The 23,997-nt window shown below is 41.5% G+C and overlaps 1 protein-coding gene and 1 pseudogene across 1 annotated transcript in view; one reads left to right on the top strand and one right to left on the bottom strand.

Annotated features, from left to right (window-relative positions):
* DNAJC3 (DnaJ heat shock protein family (Hsp40) member C3) overlaps nt 1-10,847 on the bottom strand; it is an 83,584-nt gene extending 72,737 nt beyond the window's left edge. Inside the window, exon 1 of the mRNA XM_059995736.1 lies at nt 10,650-10,847. Within this exon, the coding sequence (XP_059851719.1) occupies nt 10,650-10,731 (82 nt within the window). The 5' untranslated portion in view covers nt 10,732-10,847. The remainder of the gene's footprint in view (nt 1-10,649) is intronic.
* On the top strand, nt 626-3,721 carry LOC132413960 (ferritin heavy chain pseudogene; annotated as a pseudogene).
* Nucleotides 10,848-23,997: the final 13,150 nt, after the last annotated feature.

Raw genomic sequence — 23,997 nt, 5'->3', positions numbered from 1 at the left:
TAAGGAATCAAAAGGAGGCTCCCAGCATGTTAAGAAGGATAGAGGATTCAGGCAATATAGATCACACTGGGCCTTGCAGGCTCTGGTAAGAAATCTGGGTTTTATTCTAAGAGCAAAGGGAAGTCATTAGATAGCTTTTTAGCAAGGAACTGACTATCTGATTTACATTTTAAAAAGATCACTTTGCCTGCGGTGTGGAAAACAGATTAGAGGCGGGAAAGAATGGAAAGGACTGTGGTGGTGTGAACCAAGGACAGCAAGTTTCATTACAGTAAATATACTCAGATTTCATTTATGCTTTAAAAAGAAGATATAGTATGTATTTCTGTACTGTTTAATTTTTTCTAGTAAGAATGTATTCATGCGCTTAAAAAGAAAGTAAACTGAGGAATGTGTTTTGTTAACAATGTACTGATTAAATAATCACTTGCAACTGAAAACTTTTAGAGAGTATTTGTTAACACTAGAGACATATTTTATAATTAAGCAGCCTAATAAGTGAGGAAGAAGAGCAAAATAACCCTGCCTTAAACGTTTTCGTTAAACTGTAGTTCAAAGATATAGCATTATAATCAGACACTGCGGGGAATATAGATGATACAGGCTCTAAAATTTTAAAGTCCTTATCTTTCATAAATACTAAAATATTTATGAATGAAATGATGTCATGTGAAATGTTCCAAAATAATCCACAGGTATAGATGAAATAAGATTGCTCGTGGGTTGAAAATTGTTAAAGCTGGGAGATTAGTACTTGGGGATTCATGATACCATTCCCCACCTTTGTAAATGTAGAACGTTTCACAAAATAAGGTTTTACTTTAAATCCTTTTAAGAGATAGAGGTGGGGAAATTAAAACAATTAAAGATAGTTCATTTTGATCTTGTAAAGGTAAATTCTAATATAAACTCTACACCCATAAACGTTTACAGTTCCTAGTGTAAAATATAAAGGATTGTGCATCACTTATGCAGAAACGTGTGCAGAAACCATGTTAAAATGATACTAGAGAATGAACTAGGGATGCAAATAAGAATGGTGAAAATGCTGTGTGTGGGCTATGGAAGGATCCAGCCTGTCACAGTAAGAACAATTAATTACTAGGGCAAGTTGATGGGTTTATCTATGTGTTCTCAACATGTTGGGGGAAAGGACGTAGTCTTCAAATTAGCAAGAAGATTTCAAACATCTCCCACTTATATTTTCTCAAAAGGGAAGATCAGATCAATGTACTGAATAGAAGATTCCAGATTGCTTGAGGAGGTAAGAAATCTGGATATGAGATAAACCATTAGTCACAGTACTTTCCTTATCCACTCATGAAAATGTCTAACAGGAAAGATGTAACACAGAAAGAAATTAAGAACCTACTATACAGTGGATACTTTCAGTATATTTATTTCACTTAATTTTCACAACAAACGTAGAAAGTAAACATCTTCCATACTTTTATAACTGAGGAATCTGAGGCTCAAAGAAGTTACCCAATCTGCCTGAAGACTCACAGTAACTGTCACAATAAGATTCAATTCCAAAGCCTAGCTTTCTTTGCAGCACAGCTCAGGAAACTTTTCCCCATATAAACCAGGCTAAGCTTTCTTTCCACAGCTACTAAGCCTTGTATGCTTCACTCACCGAACCCATCATTTAATGTAACATTTTAGCCACAATCCTTTCCAACCTCACAAGCGGAGCCTGAAGTCTAGTGGGAACCAAGAACATATTTGTGAAGTTCCCTGAAGTACTCTGTCCAGATGCCCCCAGCCAGACATTCTTCACGGAGAGCCACAGCGGTGTCCTGCTTCAACAGGGCTTGACAGAGCTTGGGTCAAACCGTCGCTGCAACACCTCCCCACAGCACCCTGGAGGCCCCTCCTCAGCCACCTGCCACCATGACCGAGGCCCCCTCGCGGGTGTGCCGGAGCGACCACCAGGACTCGGAGGCCCCCATCGACCACCAGACTGGAGCTCTACGCCTCCTCCGTCTACCTGGCCGTGTCTTGCTGCTTTGACCCCGATGGTGGGGCTGTGAAGGACACTGCCTAATATTTTCTTCAGCAGTGTCATGAGGAGAGAGAATACGCTGAGAAACTGATGAAGCTGCAGAACCAATGAGGTGGCTGAATCCCAAACTCTTCAGGATACCAAGACACTAAACCATGACGACTGAGCAAGCTGGCTGAATGCAACAGAACATGTGTTATACTTGGAAAACAGTGTGAATCAGTCCCTACTGGAACGGCACAAACTGTTCACTGACAAATGATACCCACCTGTGTGATTTCACTGAGCCTCACTACCTGAATGAGCAGATGAAATCCGAAGAACTGGGTGACCATAACACCAGCTTGCACAAACGGGGGCCCACGAACCTGGCATGGCAAAGTATCTCTCTCACAAGCACACACTGGGAGACAGGGACACTGAGAGCTGAGCCTCAGGCTGGCTTCCCATGGCCACAGGGTCACTTTCCTGGTCACGAAGGCAGTGCATGCAAGTTGGGGTCACCTTTACCTCTTGTATAAGTTGCACCAAAACATCCATCTACATTCTTTCATTTGTACTATTCCTTCAAATAATGTAATGTGGTATCCCTCCAAAAAGTTATGTATACTGTCACCCCAAAGGTTGAGCTCCTCTCCAAACTAACTTTCTCTTGCCTTCTATGATTAAAAGAGGTATCCAGCATTTCTCTGTGCCTTTTAAATAAAACTCAGATCTTTATTATGTTACAATTTTACCCAATATAATTTCTATTTAATAATGTGATAAGTAAATACCACTTCCTCTACAAAAATTTCAATCATCCAGGGAGAATTACTATTCCTCCAGTGCATCTTGGTCACTTTTCCATAACAGAACTTGCCATAGTGTACGTGGCGGTTGTGTAGGCCGCCTTCTCCCCGAAAGAGATGGTGTGCCTCCTAACCGGGATCTTCTCTCACCTTCCTCCAAATCCAGCCCCCATGCTACTGCAAGAGCAATCCTCCCAAGATGCACTCCTAGTAACAATTCTGCAGTATTTTCAGGTCGCTGGCTAGATTCAACCTCAGTCCCTTCAGATCTAAAGGCAAACAAGACCCTTCTTGATCAGGTCCCTTGATGTGGGTCCAGCCTTATCACCCCTCACTCCTTCAACTCTTAATTTATACTCCAATAACATAATGAACTGGCCGAACTTTCCTGAACATACTAGTTCTTATGCTGCATCCCTTTAAACTTGCTATGCCATGAAAAGGCCTCCCCCCCTTGCCTACCTGGATAACTCCCACTCCTCTATCAGGATTCTGCCCTCAAATGCTGGTTCCTTTGTGAAACTTTCCCTAACTACTTCAGTGAGAAGGTGGGAAAAGTTCCTCCTATGCTCCTGCTATACTGTGCATCCCTCCACTCACAAGTACATGACTTCACTTTGCAATACCCCAGTCTCAATAAGCTGACCTTCACAGTTTGCCTGCCTCTCACAACCCCCACAGTCCCAAACCTGATCGAAAGCAAGTCGGAGAGAATGAACGGTCTTTTCTTCTTTTTATCACCTAGTTCAGTACCTTTCACAAAGCGGACACTCAATATTTATTGAATGAATGTAACTAAATTCCTTCTTAAATGTATAATTCGTCAGAATAATAGAAGCTATGTAATAACAATTAAAAAATCAAACTGATACTACTACCAAAGACTCATAAATACACTAATACATTTCTTTAAAAATTGCAAATGTGGCTGTTTTTGCAATATCTCAACTGTGTTATTTTGAGCCATGGATAATTTTTTATTCCATTGCCACATCCCGGGAGACAGTGACAATGAAAGCAGTCTCCTAATTCTGAGAGATGAGGCAACCAAACATCCTGCCATCTCCTGAACAGAATTAAACAATAAGTTTCTCCATAGACAAGTATCAACCAAAGGTCAGCAAAATATACAGGAAGGACAGGAAAAAAGGTGGAGTAGCTAACTCTTTCACTGAAGTTAGTATTAGAATCTGTCATATTTTAGAGAGCAAAATATAAAGAATTTTAAGAAACATAAAGTTGAGGGGTTAAAAGTATGATGTGCTGGGCTTCCCTGGTGGCGCAGTGGTTGAGAGTCCGCCTGCCGATGCAGGGGACAGGGGTTCGTGCCCCGGTCCGGGAGGATCCCACGTGCCGTGGGGCAGCTGGGCCCGTGAGCCATGGCCGCTGGGCCTGCGCGTCCAGAGCCTGTGCTCTGCAACGGGAGAGGCCACAACAGTGAGAGGCCCGCGTACTGAAAAAAAAAAAAAAAAAAAAAAGTATGATGTGCTGACAGTCACAATCAAGACTGGAGCAACCAGACTGAAAAAGGCAAGAATAAAAGGTCAGAGATGCTCAGGCTCAAGCCAAGACCAGGTGGCAGAACAGAAGCAAGTTTAGGGTGGTTGTTCAGGTTGGAGCACTTAGAATGTCAGGGAGGAAGAGAACCTTAAGATCATTCTAAAAAGGTACACAAGGGGAAAAAAAAAGTACTGTCTGTAAAAGGTCCTATCTAAATCCAAGATCAAAGCAAGATGGGGCAGAGTCCGAAAAAAGTCTCATGACAGAAACACAGGAAACTGGAATCTGGCCACAGAAAGAGCAAGAAGTTCATTATCTTCGCAATTCCACAGTCAGTGAGGACCAATGATGAAACAGTTTTAATAAAAATACACTGAGCTGGAAACCCTAGACCTTGTAAGCATCTCTTTCCAATTACTCTAACCTAAAAAGTGTTTTAGTATACAAAGCCAAACTGAAAGGAAGATAAGGCTGAGTAGTTATGTAGCAAGTACATATGAACAATGCCTGCATGAAATCTTCCTGGGTAAACTAGGAAAATAACATCTATTGTAACCAAGTTTGCTCGATTTCAATGGACATGTGTCTTTGTTTCAATTAACTATGGAAGCATAAATGTTGTGATGGAACTCCTTGTTCAAGGAATTTCAACTTGGAAAATAAGTGTGCAATGGTCCTTACCCAAAAAAAAAAAAAGTTAAAACAGTCAACCTCACTCATCCATTCTAAAAATATTTACTGCACATCTACTTCACGTCAACATGTTTTAGGTATAGAGACAAGAGTGTTTTCCATAAAGCTTATGTTCTAGAGGAACAGACAGACAAGAAATACAAATGAGGTAGTTCAAGACAATATTAAGTTTTATGAAGAAAATACAAAAAGGTAAAGGGAGAGTATTAACTGACCTAGAGCGTGCTTCTTACATAATACGTCAGGACTGAAACATGAATGCTCATTTGGCTGTTCTCTGAAATCTTCAGAATATAGGAACAACAGGAATAAAGACAGTCAAAAAATGAGCTTGGCATTTGGAAGTAAAGTTGATGTGGTAGGAGCCTAGCAATGGAGAAGATTAAGATGAAAAGAGATATAAGTAAATAGGAGTCATATAAGTCAGGCTTTGCAGTATTAGTGGAGTATTAGGTTGAGAAGAGAACAGAAGACGAGAATATAGCAGTAGAGACTACCAACCACTCTTTAAGTTCTGCTATCAAAACTTTGGAAACACTATAGTGGAAATACTATAGCATGTTGAAGTGCTGATGTCAATGACCCAGAAGAGGAAGAAAATGATGATACAGGAGAAAAACAATAACTGTAGAAGCAATATTTTCAGAAGGCAAGAGGAAATGGAATCCAGGGCATAAGTATAGGAATTGGGTTTTGCCAGGAATAGAGATGCTTTATCCATTAATATAAGAAAATTAGCAGAATGGGTAGAGATGCAAGTAGGCTAGTAAATTCAGAGGTAGAAAGAAGAGGAAATTGCCCTGTGATGGCTTTCATTTTCCCAATAAAGATAAGGTCTAAAAGAATGAGGCAACAGAAGAAAGAAAAGGAGGGTTTAAATTGGAGATTTAAGGAAAGAGGAAGAGGTTTGAGACACTGATTTTCAATAGACATACTAGGGAATTGTAGAAATGTTAGCAGTACTGAGTGTGCATATGAAATAGAGATTATATGCTTAAAATGAGACCAGTCAGCAAGGTTATCTTCATTTTTCTCCATCCATGTTCAGCTGTGAGGTTTGACAAACAAGTTGGCCAAGTTGGATTTAATCAGTTCAAATTTTGCCAGGTGAGTAAAACAAAAGAGCACAGGAGCAAGAAAATTAAAGGATGTTTACAGTGGAGTGACTACAAGATGGACTGCTAAATCTACACTGAGAAAGTAGGGAAGAGGACATGGATGCTTCACAAAGCATGTTTTATATCCCCAAGCAGTCTGTAAACTCAAAGGCAAAAACCAAGAGTTCTATACTACATATACCTCACCAAAGAACACTACAGTGAAGCCTCTGCTAACTGATTAAATGAGTCTTCTCCATAGTCCAGAACTCCATATAACATAAACTCATCAGATTTTTTAAACTTATTAAAAAATTTTTTTAAAAAGCAGCATTCCGAAGATCTTGAAAAATCAATTTATGGTTGACATGATGTTTTTGCTCTTAAGAGCAGGTGATTGGGTTCCCATTATTATTTCCATAGAAACAAAGATTAATAGCTGGACAATAACCAAAGGAACACTATGGCAATAGAAATTAAATTAATTAACTTCATATGGGAAAGTAAAGCCTAATTACTACAGGGCACCCATCTCAGAACAACTCCCCCTGTCCCACAGAATCTAATCAACTGCATTTCTGGGCACTTTGCAATGCTAACTAGTCAAGTGAATTGGGACTTGGACACTATTGCTAACTATAGCATATATCATTAAATGAATCTAAAATAATTCTAGAAGCAATCTGATCATCTGCTAAAATACTTAGTTTATAAGAATCTCCCCTTATCCTCAGGGAATACATTCCAAGACTCCCAGTGGATACCAAAACCACAGACAGTACCGAACCCTATATATACACTATGTTTTTTCCTATACATACACACCTATGATAAAGTTTGATTTATAAATTAAACACAGTAAGAGATTGACAACAATAATAGAACAATTATAACAATACACTGTAATAAAAGATGTGAATGTGGTCCCCTCTTCTCAAAATATCTTACTGGACAAATATAATGCCTTTTCCATCTTAACTAAGCACTTAACACACACTGTGGCCGCACCCTTTGCAGTCTGAGTTGCGACAGCCAAGCTAGCACAAATTTCTTTTTCCTTTTTCACAGTTTTACGGATAGAAGATTCGTTCTTACCGTGGATATCAGCAACCTCAGCATACAATTTTTTTTCTTTCCTTACTAAGTCAAGGGCTTCCACTTTTTCACTTAAAGGAAGCACTTTACGGCTTCTCTTTGGCATATCCAAATTTCCGAATTGTCAGCATCACTAGGCTTGCATTTTGGGGCCATTATTAAGTAAAATAAGGGTTACCTGAACACAAGCCCTGAGATACCGCTGATAATCCAGATAGCTACTAAGTGACTAACAGGCAGGATACATGGGACAAAGGGATGATTCATGACCTAAGTGAGACAGCGTGAGATTTCATCATGCTACTCAGAAAAGTTCGCAATTTAAAACTTATGAATTGTTTATTTCTGGAATTTCCCATTTAATATTTTCGGACCACGGTTGACCACAAGTAACTGAAACCAAGAAAACCGAAACCACAGATAAGGGGGGACTACTGTATATAAATTACTGAAAGTCCTTTGTTTTCGCTACTTTATTCTTTTCATATTTAAATAATGTCAAGAAAATCCTAGAGAACACAAAACATACTTTTAGTAATTTAGATTCACATAAGAAGTATCACCATCTTTTGTACTCAGGAGATTTCTAACTATTCTTTTCCCAATGTCCAAAATATATGGTTTAGTCAGATCAGTTCAGTGAAATAAAGAAAAATTGAGTCCTGAAAGAATGTTGAGGAAGAAAAAGAGATAAAAGAAGGTTTGGTTCCCAGGTTGTGTTCCTACTTAAATCACCAAATAGAACACACCATTAGCAGAGAATTAAAATAGCTTCCTTATCTGTAATATGAGAATACTAAAGTAGATGCTTATACTAAAGTTTTCTTTCTGCTCCAAAAATTCTATTCCCAAACTAGTGCTTTGGACTTCCCCCTTTCAAAGGCCTTTTTGAAAAGGGATGCTAAAAGATTTAACCTTTCAATTCATGAGCCTATCACATATTTTCTTCCTCTGAATTACATTAACAGAAAAGCCTAGAAAAAAAAAAGATGAATATTTTAAATCAGAAAAAAATAGGCCAGCTAAGCTAATTATTGGCGACAGTCTCCAACATATGCAAGGTCTTGTTTCTCACTCACTCTTCTCACACCCATTCTCATTTATTTCTTCTCTCCCCAAGCCTTAAGCCTAACAGTGGGATCACACAGTCCTGAATGACTCCAGAGGACATTTAGGTTAGAGAACCCAGAGGCAGAACTTATTTGGGAAAACAGGAGCTAACCATTTGCTAATGCAAGTCAGAGGTTCTTTCTTATCTTTATATCCCCATCACCAAATAAAATAATAGATATATAATAACAGATACCTAAGTTAACTCCACTATATAATTTATTACATCAGTGATTCTCACCAGTGATTTCTTTTTAGAAATGCAGAATTTCAGGTCCTACCTGGACTTACTGAATCAAAAGTTTGGGGAGTAAGTTTCAGCACTGTTTAAAAAGCTCTCCAGGTGATGCACACTCAGGCTTGAGAACCGCTGTATTAAACATGTCAGGAAATCACCTTCCTGTTCATTATTGCTGGTGGCAAGCAAAGAAACAAACAAAAATGCTGATTTTTCTCAGCTGCCACCACTTACAAATGCTTGGGCCCACATTATGCTGTCAACCACTTAACTTCTGTTTCCAGCCCACACACAAGATGAACTTTAGAGTCAAATAACTTGAGTTAAACTTATGGCTCTTAGAGTTAACAGCTATGTGACCTTATTTAAGTTAATTAAACTCTTGGAGCCTCAGTTCCCTCATCTGTAAAGCAGAAATAACATCACATACCTCCATGAATAAGATACAGATTACAGAAAGGTGTCCAGGACAGTACCTGGCACACAGCAGACCTTCAATAAATGTAAGATCATCTTCCTTTCTTCCCTACCACCTGTACCAAGTCCCTGCTGCTTTACACAGACAACACCCTAAAGAAGACAGCACTTTAGCACCCCTCTGAGAAATGTTACCAATGCCTCCCATACCGAAAAGCTCTCTGGCGAGGTTTTTCTTCTGGAAAATACCACAGGAGAGATATGAAGTGTTATGAGTCCTACAGAATCATATACAGAACAGCGATTTTAAAAAGGTGGTCTACAAGCTAGTGGAAAAAGCAAATCATTCATAAGTGTGTACCTGTGTAACTTAAAAAATAATTGACGTTAAGCACAATATAGGCAACTTTCTCTTAAGTGGCCATAATTAATTAATGACAACTGGGGATTAACGCTAAACTTCACCAGGCAGGAGGTGTTAACATCAGAAAACGCAAAAGAACTGGAATACATGACCTATATTAAAGTGGTCCAGGCATTCCAATTTCACTGTCAAATTCTTTGTCCCAATGTTATCACACTATATATCTTGTTTTGGTGTTCCAAAAAATATATGGTCTCCAGGGGAACCCCTCCTCCAAAAAAAAAACCACTGCCATAAATGACACCTAAAAATTGGAGAGTATTACTCCTTTTTGTAAGTTTATAATTTTGAGGGGATTTTACCGTAAACAATTCCCAACTTCAGCTCCGCACTCCCTCTAATATTAAGTCCAATATTAAAATGTTTAATTTGACTACTAGCCTATTCATGGGGACGAAAATAGGTCAGTGCACGTGGTATGTCATTATACTCGAATATTTCGCAGGGTAACCAAGTTAGCAGCGTCAGTTCAATGAGCGCTTGCAGGTTTCACTCGTACTCCTCAAGTTGACAACTAAGACGGGACAGCCCTCTATTTTTGCTGTTCTGTTAGAGTAGCCAACATTCCCAACTGTAGGACCGTAGGGAAGCTGAAGCATTCGTATCTTCTTACGGGGACATTTTTCCAGAGAACTCGTAATAGGAAAGCTGAACCAACAACAGGCTGCAAAGCCACAAACTTAGTGCCCTGCCCGCCGGGAGCCTGAATGCCTGCACCGGCTACTTAACGACTGCAACCTAACAACTTCTAGACACAAGACAGCAGAGCAGGGTGACGGTTACTCACTTTTAACATTCTACACTGTCCCCCTCACCTTACTCAGCAGGACATCCTCCCCACCGCCAACCCCCGGAACCCCTTGGGCCACCTTTACCGCCTCCTCCCAGCACCACTGCCCTAGAGTCCCCAGGCGCCAAGCGAGGGTCCCGAGCGAGGCCGGGAGCCGACGGCTGCCCGGGTCTCCGCGTCCCAGGACGCCCCAGAAGCCGCTGCCCGGTGCCCCGCTTCCCCCCGACCCCATTAGCCCCACTCCTCACTCCAAACCCGCTGTCCCGGCCCCGCGGCCCGCCGGTCCCGCACCTCTTCCCCAGACAAACCCGGAACCGGGAGCCGGCCCCCGCCCAGGGGCGGGTTTAGGCCCAAGCCAGGCCACGGAGTCCCCGGCTCCCGCACCACCGCCCGGGCCGCCCCGAAACTCGTGCCGGGACGGAGGCGGGGAAGCGCTGCGAGGCCTGGCCCGGGAGCCCGCTCCTCCGGCCGGGGCAGGACACGACTCACCTTCGTACTGTAGGTCCACCAGAACCAGCAGGAAGGGGAACACCGAGCCCAGCCGGCTGGTCACAGAGCAGGGGGCCACCATGTCCGAGGGCGCGGGCGCTGAGGAGGAGCAAAGGTGCGGGGCCCACCAGCCCCCGCCGGCGCTCACGCTGCAGCTGCGCCCACCCGCCGTCCGCTCTTGCTCGGGCCTAAGGCGGCTGGCGCCCCGCGGAAGAAGGCAGCGGTAGGCGGGGCCCGGGCGGGGCTACGCCCCGAGCGCCGCCGCCGCCCAATCACCTTCTTCCTGGCCACTTTCCTACTGGGCTCGCCGGGGTCGTGGTTCGCGCTGATAGGCTGTAGGGGCCGCTGCCCCCGCCCCTTATCTGATAGGATAACGTGGAAGCACGAGACAAGACTGCGTCCGCCTGCGGTGGAGCTGTCAGGATCTCCAAATCGCTGCGGCGGGCCGGAGGGAGGCGGCCGGGCAGCTGTGTGGCAGCCGCCGAGTCCGCATGCGCAGGCCGCGGAAGCCTTTTTGGGCCGGTCCCCGCGCGCTGGGTCGGCGAGGAGGAGGATGTCAGCAATCCGAGGGTTTCCAGTGTGCTGTTTGGGGAAAGGTGAATCCGCCGCTTCCGCAGTGAGAAGCCAAACCTGGTCCCAGGAAGTCTGCGGGGGTGGATCGGGGAACAGGACAAGTGGCAGAGCCTGCTACCTCCCTCTGAGAGTCTCGGAACCTACACGGACCGCCCTGAAGAGCGGTGGCGAAACGATCAGGAGAAGCTCGGGCTCAGTAAAGTAGGGTGAGCCGATGGAGCCGGGAGCATGTCAGGACAACCAGGTACATTAGGGACCTAAGGGAGGTAAGTGAGAATGGCATGGAAGATTGGGACCCATTCCCCAACTGTCCAGTGGACCAGCGTGTCCAGAAAAAGAGCAATTCTGGAAGATTCTGTGCAGAAGAAACCAGGGAAGCACAGCAGCTAAGAGAGCAAAGGGCTCTTGAGAGTGCAGCCAACGTCAACTATAACGAAAAAAAGAGAGACGTGTTAGGACGGATCTTGTATCTTGTGCTCAACAGAGGAAACTCAACAAGGTAAAATTCAAGTTACACAATTTGGCATTAAACTTGTTCACCGCCACTTCCTCCGGCGTCCTCAACACAACGCACACTATGCACCAGTGATGTTTCACATGGGATGAAACAGTAATGCCTTTCTGTGTTAAGCGCTGTCAAGTGCAAACTTATTACTTTACCAGTGAGTATGCATTTGCTATCTTGGTGCTACTGCACACTTTAGAACTCATGAATGATAAATGGCACAGTGAATTCGTTATTTCCTAAAAATACACTCAGGAGGGTAAAAGCTTTCTAAGCTTTTATTCCAGAGGGAACTAAGCAAAGGAAATGGTTTGGAGAAAGGGAAAACAAACAAAAAACTGAGTCCCTTAGTAGTTGTGGTGGAAAGCAGTGTAACATAATGTGAAGAGCAGAGGATTCAGATCCAAGAAATGTAGTTCCCCACCACAGTTGTTATCTAGGTTATCTTCATCTGTAAAGTGGGTATGATACTGATGGCCTCAAAGGTTTGTTTTGAGGTTTCATGAAGTGGGTAAAAATTCTTGTAAATTATAAAGTATTATACAAATGTTACTTATCCTTCTAACAAGAGCAAATCATGAGACTCCTCTTTGGATTTTTTTTTTTTTTTTTTGGTTTGTCCTTTTCCTTATCGACTATCACAAGGTGGTGTTAGTGAAAAAACAGCAATGATTTCAGTGTCTACAAGTAGTGAAGACATCATCCAGATGAGGTACCGTTGCCAAGGCAGCCAACATTGCTGATCAAAATGGAGAAAGTTTTGTAAACAAATAATACTACACCATGAATTATCACCAGAATGCTGCCTGTGATTCTGGTCCTAAGGAAGAAGCAGTGCTAAAGAAGTTCTAAGGATGGAAATTAAAAATGATTAACGAGAGGACAGACCTTGTGCCATAGATAATAAAAATAACAAGGGCCTTCATTGTTGAGTGATTTTGGAAATTCATTGATCAAATTGCATAGCCATGAATCCTAAAGTCTTAAAACTAGGATTTACAAAGTATCTCTTGAAAGAGATAATTTTACAACAAAGAAGGAAACATTTTAAACAGCAATAAGTGTACAGTGCTAAAATTATCCTTATATGTATAAAATGCTTAGGAATGTTTTCTCCAATGTTCATCTGGGCATAGTTTTCACCTGATCACTCTTGCCAATAAAACCAAAGTAATCCAGTGATTGTAGAGAAAATTATAAATATTGTTTGCATTTATCAACATTTATGCAGTCCTTTTTATTTATTTATTTTTAAAATATTTTATGTATGTATGTATTTGTTTATTTGGCTGCACCGGGTCTTAGTTGCAGCACACGGGATCTTTAGTTGTGGCATGTGTGTGAGATCTACTTCCCTGGCCAGGGATCAAACCCAGGCCCCCTGCATTGGGAGCGCAGAGTCTTAGCCACTGGACCACCAGGGAAGTCCTGCAGTCCTTTTAAAATTAAGCATAAACACCATACTGTAATTGATAGAACCTATTCATTATGATAGTAAAAGACAAAATAATGGTAGAATATTTAAATTGCACTATATGCAAAACCAGCAATATTATATAATTTATAATATATAAAAATATATTGATCTAAGTTTATTGACCAGAAAAATAATTTTGGTAGAGAGTAGTGGACAGATCTAGAACACATTTTTTGGAGGAAAGGAGATCAGATTTGCTGATGGATTAGCTCTGGGGAGAAGTAAATGTTCAAAAGCAAATATGATATTTATAACATCTTTTTGCACCACATTAAAAACAAAATAGGCAACATTATAAAGAACATAATGAATGCTGAACTATACATCCTTCTGCATTTATCTTTATGAACTTGTGCTTTCATTTCTATAAAAGGGATTTCTAAAAGTGGGATTGCTTTGTCAAAGAATGTGTACACTTAAAAATTTAAGATGAGGACGTCCCTGGCGGTCCAGTGGTTAAGACTCCGTGCTTCCACTGAAGGGGGCACGGTTGGATCCCTGATCAGGGAACTAAGACCCCCCCATGCCGTGCTATGCAGTCAAAAAATTTAAAATAAATAAATAAATAAAAATTTCAGATGATTGTCAGATTATTTTCCCTAAAAGTCAGAGTAATTTGTATTCCTAACAACTATTTATCTCCTCACATACTCACCATCACTAGATATAACTGATTTTCATAGTTCTTGACAAGCTGATGGTAAAAAATCTCCCTTCTAAGTCAAGTTTACTACTTGATTGCAGGGATTTGGGAGATCTGATCAAACTTTGGTGTTCTCATGTAAAAATTTGGCTTTAAAACCATGTCCTGTCTTCTGTCTGCTTGTCCACCCATTTATGTTAGTAGGCTTCTGGCCACATCAGTCTCTGCTTCCTTCATCACATCATTTTCTCTTGCTTTTGACCTTCTTCTGTCTTGTAAGGATCTTTGTAATTAATTATTTAGGGCCCACTTGGATAATCCAGGATATTCTCTCCCTGCAAGATCCTCAATTTAGTCACATCTGCAAAATGCCTTTTGCCATAAAAGAGAACACTGTTGGGGGATCAGAATGTCGATATCTTCAGCGGGAACACTATTCAGCTTAACATGGTACTCCCCCCACTTCAGGAGATAGACCTTAAGTCCCCTCTCCCTTGAATGTGGGCTGGACTTAATGACTAACTTTTAAAGACTAGAGTGTGGAAAGGGGAGAGTGGAGTAACTTTACAGTGGAGAAACTGGCAAACACTACCTTGGCCAGGTGGTCAAGGTAAACATTACCAATATTAAGTTATATTGATCCCATATAACCCCCTGATATGAGGTCATGAGAAGGACACTTCACTTCTGTGATGTTCTTTCCATTCTATAACCTAGTCTAAATATGAAAAAAATTCACATAAACCAAAATTGAGGGACAGTCTATAAAATACCTGATCAGTACTCCTCAAAACTTAACAGACCAGAGGAAACTAAGGAGACATGATGACTGACAGGTCTGTCTTAAACCACATCCAGAAATAGAAAATGGATGTTACTGGGAAAACTACTGAAGTCCAGATAAAGTCTCAAGTTTAGTTAATAGTAATGGGCCATTATTAACTTTCTTAGTTTTGACAAATGTACAGTGATTGTATGTAAGATGTTGACAATAGGAGAATAAATGAGGAGTGTTTAGGACTGCTCTGTAGTATCCTTGCAGCTTTACTCTAAAATTATTTCAAAAATAAAAGTTTACTTAATTGTAAAGGGCCTGAGTATTTTTAAATCAACTGTAATGAGTTTTTCTGCATCTGAACTTCCTTTTCCTTGAAGAAGAAAGAGAATTAGTACTTTACAGAAATAGTTTCTTAGTTGTCTGAAACCAGCTCCTCTCTTTTCTTTCCTGTTTTTCCTCTTTTCCCTTCACTTGGGAAATTGTTGATTACTTGATTTAAAATCTGTTATGTACACACTCTAGGAATATTCTAGTCCAGATAATCAAAATATCTATAAGAAAAAGTTCATTAACTGTACTTTTTGTTTTTAAAATATGAACAAGTACATGTAAATGATAGCCTGTATTAAAATAATTATTAGATAAATTTTTGAAGCATAACTTAAAGATTCTTTAACATTGGTCCTGGAATACAAGGTTTTAAATTGTATTTTTTTTTTTTTTTTTTTTTTGGCCGTACCCAGGCCTCTCACTGTTGTGGCCTCTCCCGTTGCAGAGCACAGGCTCCGGACGCGCAGGCTCAGCGGCCATGGCTCACGGGCCCAGCCACTCCGCGGCACGTGGGATCTTCCCGGACCGGGGCACAAACCCATGTCCCCTGCATCAGCAGGCGGACTCTCAACCACTGCGCCACCAGGGAAGCCCTAAATTGTATTTTTAAAGGTTCATGTACTATTTCTGATAAATAGGTGAATCTTTGGACAATTGGGATGAGTTAATATTGATTTAAAGACAGCTCTATGTCCATCCTCATGTTCACTGCAGCATTATTTACAACAGTCAAGACATGGAAACAACCTAAGTGTCCATCAGCAGATGAATGGATAAAGAAGATGTGGTATGTATATACACACACAATCGACTAGTATTCATCTATGAAAAAGAAGGAAATCCTGCCATTTGAGACAACATGAATGGACCCTGAGGTCATTATGTTAAGTGAAATATCAGACAGAAAAAGACAAATACCACACGATCTCACTTATATATGGAATCTAAAAAACCAAACTCATAGATACAAAGAACAGGGAATTCCCTAGTGGTCCAGTGGTTAGGACTCCTCAATTCCACTGCTGGGGGCCCAGGTTCAATCGCTGTTCAGGAACTAAGATCCCGCAAGCCACGTGGTATGGCCAAAAAAAAAAAAGACCAAAGAACAAACTAGTGGCTGCCAGAGATGTGGGAAGGGGAGGGTTGCGAAATAGGTGAAGGTGGTCAAAAGGTACAAACTTCCAGTTATGAGATAAATAAGTCCTGGGGATGTAATGTACAGCATGGTGACTATAGTTAACAACACTGTATTGTATATTTGAAAGCTGCTAAGAGAGTAGATCTTAAAAGTTCTCATTATAAAGAAGAAAATTGTAAATATATGTGGTGATGAAAGTTAACTAAACTTACTGTGGTAATCATTTTGCAACATACACATATACCAAATCATTATGTTGAGCACCTAAAACTAATACAATGCTATATGTCAAATTATATCTCAATAAAAAAAGAGACAGGGGCTTCCCTGGTGGCGCAGTGGTTGAGAGTCCGCCTGCCGATGCAGGGGACACGGGTTCATGCCCCGACCCGGGAGGATCCCACATGCCACGGAGCGGCTGGGCCCGTGAGCCATGGCCGCTGAGCCTGCGCGTCCGGAGCCTGTGCTCCGCAACGGGAGAGGCCACAACAGTGAGAGGCCCACGTACCGCAAAAAAAAAAAAAAAAAAGAGACAGGGACTTCCCTGGTGGTGCAGTGGTTAAGAATCCACCTGCCAACGCAGGGGACACGTGTTCAAGCCCTGGTCCGTGAAGATCCCACATGCCGCAGAGCAACTAAGCCCGCAAGCCACAGCTACTGAGCCTGCGCTCTAGAGCCCAAGAGCCACAACTACTGAAGCCCGCGCACCTAGAGCCCATGCTCCGCAACAAGAGAAGCCACCGCAATGAGAAGCCCATGCACCACAATGAAGAGTAGTCCCCACTTGCCACAACGAGAGAAAGCCCATGCACAGCAACAAAGACCCAATGCAGTCAAAAAATAAATAAATGAATAAAAGTTTTTTTTTAAATGCCAACCAAAAAGTACTGAGCTAGGTTATCAGGTATGATGCATTAAAAAAAAAAGACAGCTCTATGTCTCCTCCAGATTTTATTTTTAAATATTTATTTATTTATTTGGCTGCACCAGGTCTTAGTTGCAGCATACGGGATCTTTTTCAGTTGTGGCATGTGGGCTCTTAGTTGCAGCATGCGGGATCTAGTTCCCTGACCAGGGATTGAACCTGGGCCCCCTGCGTTGGGAGTGTGGAGTCAAGCACTGGACCACCAGGGAAGTCCCTGTCTTCTCGAGATTTTACTACAATATTATATTTTATATACAATGGGTAAACTCTTCAAAATTTAAACCTTCTAAATTTCTAAGTTAACTAAATGAAATCATAATAACCAGTCTTGAAAAAGATTTCTTAAGAAATTTCAATAACATAAATCATAAGGGCTTAGTCCTTATTTTCCAGATTCTTACATCTAAATCCAAATATATAAATAATTGCATTAAATTTGAATGTTATAAACACAGTAATTAAAAGAGTGTCAAAATGGATACTAAAAAAAATAACATGAATCAACTATAAACGGTCTACAACAAAGGTAAAACTTCACACTGTGGTCAATTAATTTCAGCAAGGATGCCAAGACAGTTTAATGGAAAAAATATAGTCACTCCAGCAAATGGTGTTGGGACAACTGGATATCTACATGCAAAAGAGTTAAATTGGACCCTTTCCTTAGACCATATACAAAGAATAACTCAAATTACATACACCTAAATGTAAAATCTAAAGCTGTAAAACTCTTACAAGAAAACAGGAGTAAATCTTCATGATCTTGGGTTGAATAAAACCTTCTTAAATACAACACCAAAAGCACAAGCACAGAGGAAAAATTAGATAAAGCGAATTCCATGAAAATTTAGAAATTTTGTGCTTCAAAGGACACCATCAAGAAAATGAAGACAATGCTCAGAATTGGAGATTCATTGCAAATCGTATCTGGTAAGGGACTTTATCCAGAATATATAAAGAACTCTTAGAACTCAGGAATAAAAAGACAACTCAATTTTAAAAATGGGCAAAGGATCTGAATAGGCATTTTTTCCAAAGAAGATATAAAAATGACCAATAAGTACATGGTTAGCCACTAGGGAAATGCAAATCAGCATGACAACTTCATAGCCACTAGGATGGCTGTAATAAAGATGAGCATTAGCAAGAGTTGGTGAGGGTATGGAAAAATGGGAACACTCACATATTGCTATAGGGAATGTAAAATGGGACAGCCACTTTTAGAAAAGAGTTAGACATCAAAACGTTAAACACAGAGTTACCATGTGACCCAGCAATTCCACTCCTAGGTATATAGTTTAGGGAAATGAAAACATGTTCACACAAAACGTTGTATACAAACATTCCTAGCTATTATATGTTCATAATAGTCAAAACGTGGAAACAGTCCAGGTGTCCAACAAGAGAATGGGCAAACTGTACTAAAAATCATAAAATACTATTTGGCTATAAAAAAGGAATGAAGTATTGATGCATGCTACAACCTGGATTAACCTTGAAAAAGATTATGCTAAGTGAAGGAAGCTGGTCACAAAAGGCCACAAATTGTATGCTTCCATGTATGTGAAATGCCCAGGATAGGTAATTCCATACAGGCAGACAAATGAGTGGTAGCCTGGGGCTTGGAGTAAGTATGAATACTAATGGGTATAGGGTTTCTTCCTGGGATGATGAAATTCTAAAATTAGGTAGTGGTAAAGTTTGCACATATCTGTGAATATACCAAAAGCCACTGAGTTACAGACTTTCAGTGGGTGAATTTTATCTCACGTGAATTATCACTTTAAAAAAAATTTTAAGGACTTCCCTGGTGGCACAGTGGTTAAGAATCCGCCTGCCAATGCAGGGGACATGGGTGTGAATCCTAGTCTGGGAAGATCCCACATGCTGCAGAGCAACTAAGCCCGTGTGCCACAACTACTGAGCCTGTGCTCTAGAGCCTGCGAGCCACAACTACTTAAGCCCGCACGCCCAGAGCCCATGCTCTGCAACAAGAGAAGCCCGCGCACCACAACAAGAGTAGCCCCCACTGGCCACAACTAGAAAAAGTCTGTATTCAGCAACGAAGACCCAACGCAGCCTAAAATAAATAAATGAATTTTTTAAAATTACATTCGATGCTTAAAAAAATATTATTCAAGTAAAGGAATGGAAACACATTTATCATGCAGACAGTAATCAAAAGAAAGCTGGAGTAGGTACCGAAAATAATCAAATATAGAAACGTAAGGTAGAATAGTGGTTGCCAAGGGCATGGGGGAGGAAGAAGTGGGGAGTTGTCCAAGAGGTATAGAGTTTCAGTTTTACATGATGAAAAAGTTCTAGAGATCTGTTGCACAACAATGTGAATATACTTGACACTACTGAACTACACACTTAAAAAATGGTTAAGATGGTAAATTTTTTACCACAATTTAAAACTTTTTTTTAGATCTCAGCACAGCTGCAGAAAAACACATCTAGAAAAAGAAAGGAAGCTGGAGTGACCAATTACATTAGTATCAAAGTAGAATTCAAAGCAAAGAAAGAAAAACTATAAGGGATAAAAAGGGACATTACAAAATGATGAAAGGAAAATAGATAACTGAGAACCTGCTGTATAGCACAGGGAACTCCACTCAGCGCTCTGTGGTGACCTAAATGGGAAGGAAATCCAAAACAGAGGGGATATATCTATGCGTATAGCTGATTCACTTTGCTGTACAGCAGAAACTAACACAACATTGTAAAGCAACTACACTCCAATTTTTTTTTTAAAAAGTCATGAAGGGATCGAGTCACCAAGAAGACATAACAATTCTACATGAAATACTCCTAACAACAGAGCTTCAAAATATATAAGCAAAAACTAGCAGAACTGAAAGGAGAAAGAGACATTCACAATTTTAGTTGGAGAGGTCAATACTCTGAGTAATACATAGAATGAGTAGACAAAATCAGAAAGGAGGGCTTCCCTGGTGGTGCAGTGGTTGAGAGTCCGCCTGCTGATGCGGGGGACATGGGTTCGTGCCCCGGTCCAGAAGGATCCCATATGACGCAGAGCGGCTGGGCCCGTGAGCCATGGCCGCTGAGCCTGTGCGTCCGGAGCCTGTGCTCCATGGCGGGAGAGGCCACTGCAGTGAGAGGCCCGCGTACCGCAAAAAAAAAAAAAAATCAGAAAGGAAAAATCAGCACACAAACTGACCATCAGGCAACTCGATTTAATTGACATTTATAGAAAACCTCACCCAATACACTTTCTTTAAGTGCACATGAAACATTCACCAAGATAGGTCATAAAACAAACCTTAACCAATTTAAAAGAATTGACATTATAAAAGAATTAGAAGAATTTAAATTACATAAGGTATGTTCTGTGATCCACGATACAATTAACCTAGAAATCAATGAACAGAAAAGTAGTAGGAAAATCTCCAAATACTTGGAAACGACACACTTTTAAGTACTCCACGGGTCCAAAAGGAAGTCTCAAGGGATACTAGAAAAGATTTTGACTCAAAGAAGAATGAAAATACAACATACCAAACTTTCTGGGTAACAGGTAAAGCACACAAGGTCCAGTGCAGGTCCTGTACAGCTTTCTACAAGTAGTGAGCAACGTATCCAAGCTGTTGTAACTTGCCATAGCATACCAGGTCTTGTGTTTGCCCAGGGATGGAAAGAAAGACCTTGAATCCAGACGTGACGTGTTATTTACATCTCCATTGGCTACAGCTAGTGACATGACTCCACATAACTTGAAAGGGATGCCGAAGTTTGTTGGGGCACCCAGCTAATCAATGAGTCCTAGTATATCCATTACGTGAGCAGGACTAACAAGGTTACATGGACCAGGGCAGTAATGGCAAAGGTGGAAGGAAGTGGTAGGATTTGGAATATATTTTGGAGGAAGAGCCTTGATAGATGTCGGGGTGTAAGAAGGGGGGAAGGCAGGAAGGAGGCCTAATTTATGAAAACGAGTAAGTCACTTTAGGAGCCCGACAGAGGAAACAGCAAGAGCAAAGGCTTTGAAATGGAAACAATCTTATGGTGTTTTAGGAATAGAATGTTGAAATGTAATAAACTTAGGGGACAGTAGTATGACATGAGGTCAGGAGGTAGGCAGGAACCAGATCATAGAGTGCCATTTAGGCTGTTAAGGGAGTTTCTTATCCTATTCCATTGTAGATAGGAAGTCACTGGAGGATTTTAAACAAAGGGCTGACAATATTAGATTTAGATTTAAAAGCAATCATGCCAGCTCCTGTATGAACAAAAGGATCTTAGAGGGATAAGCTGTGAGCCAGGTAGGAGGCTGTTGCTGTAGGCCAGGTGAAAGATGACGGTAGCTTGAACTATGGTAACAAGAGATGGAGATGGAGAGAAGCAAACAAATTTGGCATGTATTTTGGTGGTAATAAATGGGATAGATCGGAGTAGGACCAAGTGAGTAATCAGGTTACCTTCATTCAGTTAATTACTGCTTAATTGCAATACCAAAGTATAGCCAAAATATTTTCGATAGCTATTTAGTCTCTGGAAAGACCAACTGGCAATCAGATGCAAACTGTTCACTTGTTGAACCTCTGTTTACAAATTCATAGCAATTATGTGGAAACTAAAATGAGAAAACAAGCAAACAAAAGAAACTTGCTGGAGCCTAAGCAAAGATAAGTATTTCCATGGACTAGAAACACCACAAAATCATGTGTAAGCAGAAGCCAGGGGAATGCTAGCCACTGTTTTTGATCTAGGAAGGGACCAAAAGTAATCCAGAGATAGTCTCCTTGTTCTCCTGGGTGCTTGACACCACCAGCAGCAGCTCTGTTACAGCCGCTTGTTTACATGGAATTGTAGAAACCTAGAATGGGGAATCAAGCTGCTCCTGGCTGGCTCTGCAATTTCAGTCTGGAACTGCCAGTATAGGACGGAGTAAGCATAGAGAAAGAAAAAGGGACACACAAGGAAGCAAACAAACAAAACCTGACTTTTCCAAATGGAACTGCAAACTACAACTGCCAAACATATCCAGAATTCTAATGCTAAAAAAGACAGGCAACAAATCAACTGAAATTGAACTCACTTAAGAGGAAGTTAATTGAATAGACTAAGGAGGCTTACAGACATACATAAAGAAATCACATCCATACTTACAAGAAAGAACGGAGGACTTCCCTGGTGGTGCAGTGATTAAGAATCCACCTGCCAATGCAGGGGACACGGGTTCAATCCCTGGTTTAGGAAGATCCCACATGCCTCAGTGCAACTAAGCCCATGTGCCACAACTACTGAAGCCTGCGTTCTAGAGCCTGTGAGCCACAACTACTTAAGCCTGTAGGCCTAGAGCCCGTGCTCCGCAAAGAGAAGCCACCGCAATGAGAAGCCTGCACACTGCAATGAAGAGTAGCCCCCGCTCGCTGAAGCTAGAGAAAGCCTGCGCTCAGCAATGAAGACCAAACGTAGCCAAAAAAATAAATTAATAAAAAAAAAGAATGGAATAAAAATGGCATAAATGGAACAGGTGGTTGTAAAAAGTCATTGTATTAATTGCCTAGGGCTGCCATAATAAATTACCACACACTGGGTGGCTCTATTACGAACCAGGTTGGTTTGCCCACTCACAGAAAGCCAAAGCGCTGACACTACTAGGTTTGCCACAAATAATGCATTTGTTCGCAAGCAACCAAGTGAGGAGTGAGAGAACGAGTCTCAGACCTGCCTCCCCAAAGGCAAGGAGCTGAGGTATTTTGGGGATAAAGAAGTAGAGTGGTCAGAGGCACGGGGATCGTAGGGAAAGGTGATTGGAAATAAGAAAAAGGTAAGGTAATCATCATTTTGCACAGGTGTAACTAAGCTATAGGCTTCTTCACTGGGACGCATTTTCAGAAAATGGCGGCGTGTGCATGTTCTGAGGGTGGAGTTTTAGGCCCTGTGACGTCAAAAGTTCACCTAGCAGGGACTTCCCTGGTGGCGCAGTGGTTAAGAATCCGCCTGCCAATGCAGGGAACACGGGTTCGAGCCCTGGTCGGGGAAGATCCCACATGCTGCAGAGCAACTAAGCGCATGTGCCACAACTACTGAGCCTGCGCTCTAGAGCCCCCCAAGCCACAACTACTGAGCCCACGTGCCACAACTATTGAAGCCTGAGCACCTAGAGCCCGTGCTCCCCAACAAGAGAAGCCACAGCAATGAGAAGCCCGCACACCACAATGAAGAGTAGCCCCCCGCTCACCAAGAGTAGCCCCCACTCACCACAACTAGAGAAAGCCCGCACACAGCAACGAAGACCCAACGCAGCCAAAAATAAATAAATAAATAATTTTTAAAAATTTCACCTAGCGGACACTGGCACATGCCCTGCTGGAGAGTGGGTGGTCCTAACCAGTCTTAACCAGCTGGAGCTAGAACTAGACACAGCTGACTCCAAGTTCCTGAACAACAACTCAGGCAAACACCTTGTTTAGGCTACGTGCTGCTTGGAGGGCATGCAAGGTTTTTGTAGCAACAATTAAGATGGCCTTGGTCAACGAAGGCAGGTTACAGGTGTAATGGATTTCACCCGTGGCTTCACTTAAAAACAAATTTATTCTCTCAGAGCTCTGGAAACTAGAAGACCAAAATCAAGGTGTTGACAGGACCACACTCTCTCTCTGAAGGCTCTAGAAAAGAATCCTTCATTGCTTTTTCCTCATTTCTGATGGCTACCAGCACTCCCTGGCGTTCCTTAGCTTGTAGTTGCAGCATTCTACTCTCTGCTTCCATCTTTGCACAGCATTCTTCTGTGTGTCCTCTCCTTTTCTTCTTGACAAATTACATCTGCAAAGACCCTCTTTCCAAATAGGGCACAGTGTGAGATCTGAGTGGACATGAATTTTGGAGTGATGAGCATGATTTAACCCACAACAATAATTAATAAATAATCTTTGAAATTAAAAGCAGTCCGTAAAATTAAAAAAAGCTTAATACACCATATGTACACACACACACACACACACACACA

This window comes from Delphinus delphis, chromosome 18 (assembly GCF_949987515.2).
Source record: "Delphinus delphis chromosome 18, mDelDel1.2, whole genome shotgun sequence".
NCBI classification, from domain to species: domain Eukaryota; kingdom Metazoa; phylum Chordata; class Mammalia; order Artiodactyla; family Delphinidae; genus Delphinus; species Delphinus delphis.
The sequence above is the reverse complement of the archived record's forward strand: the minus strand, read 5'-3'. Positions and strand labels throughout refer to the sequence as shown.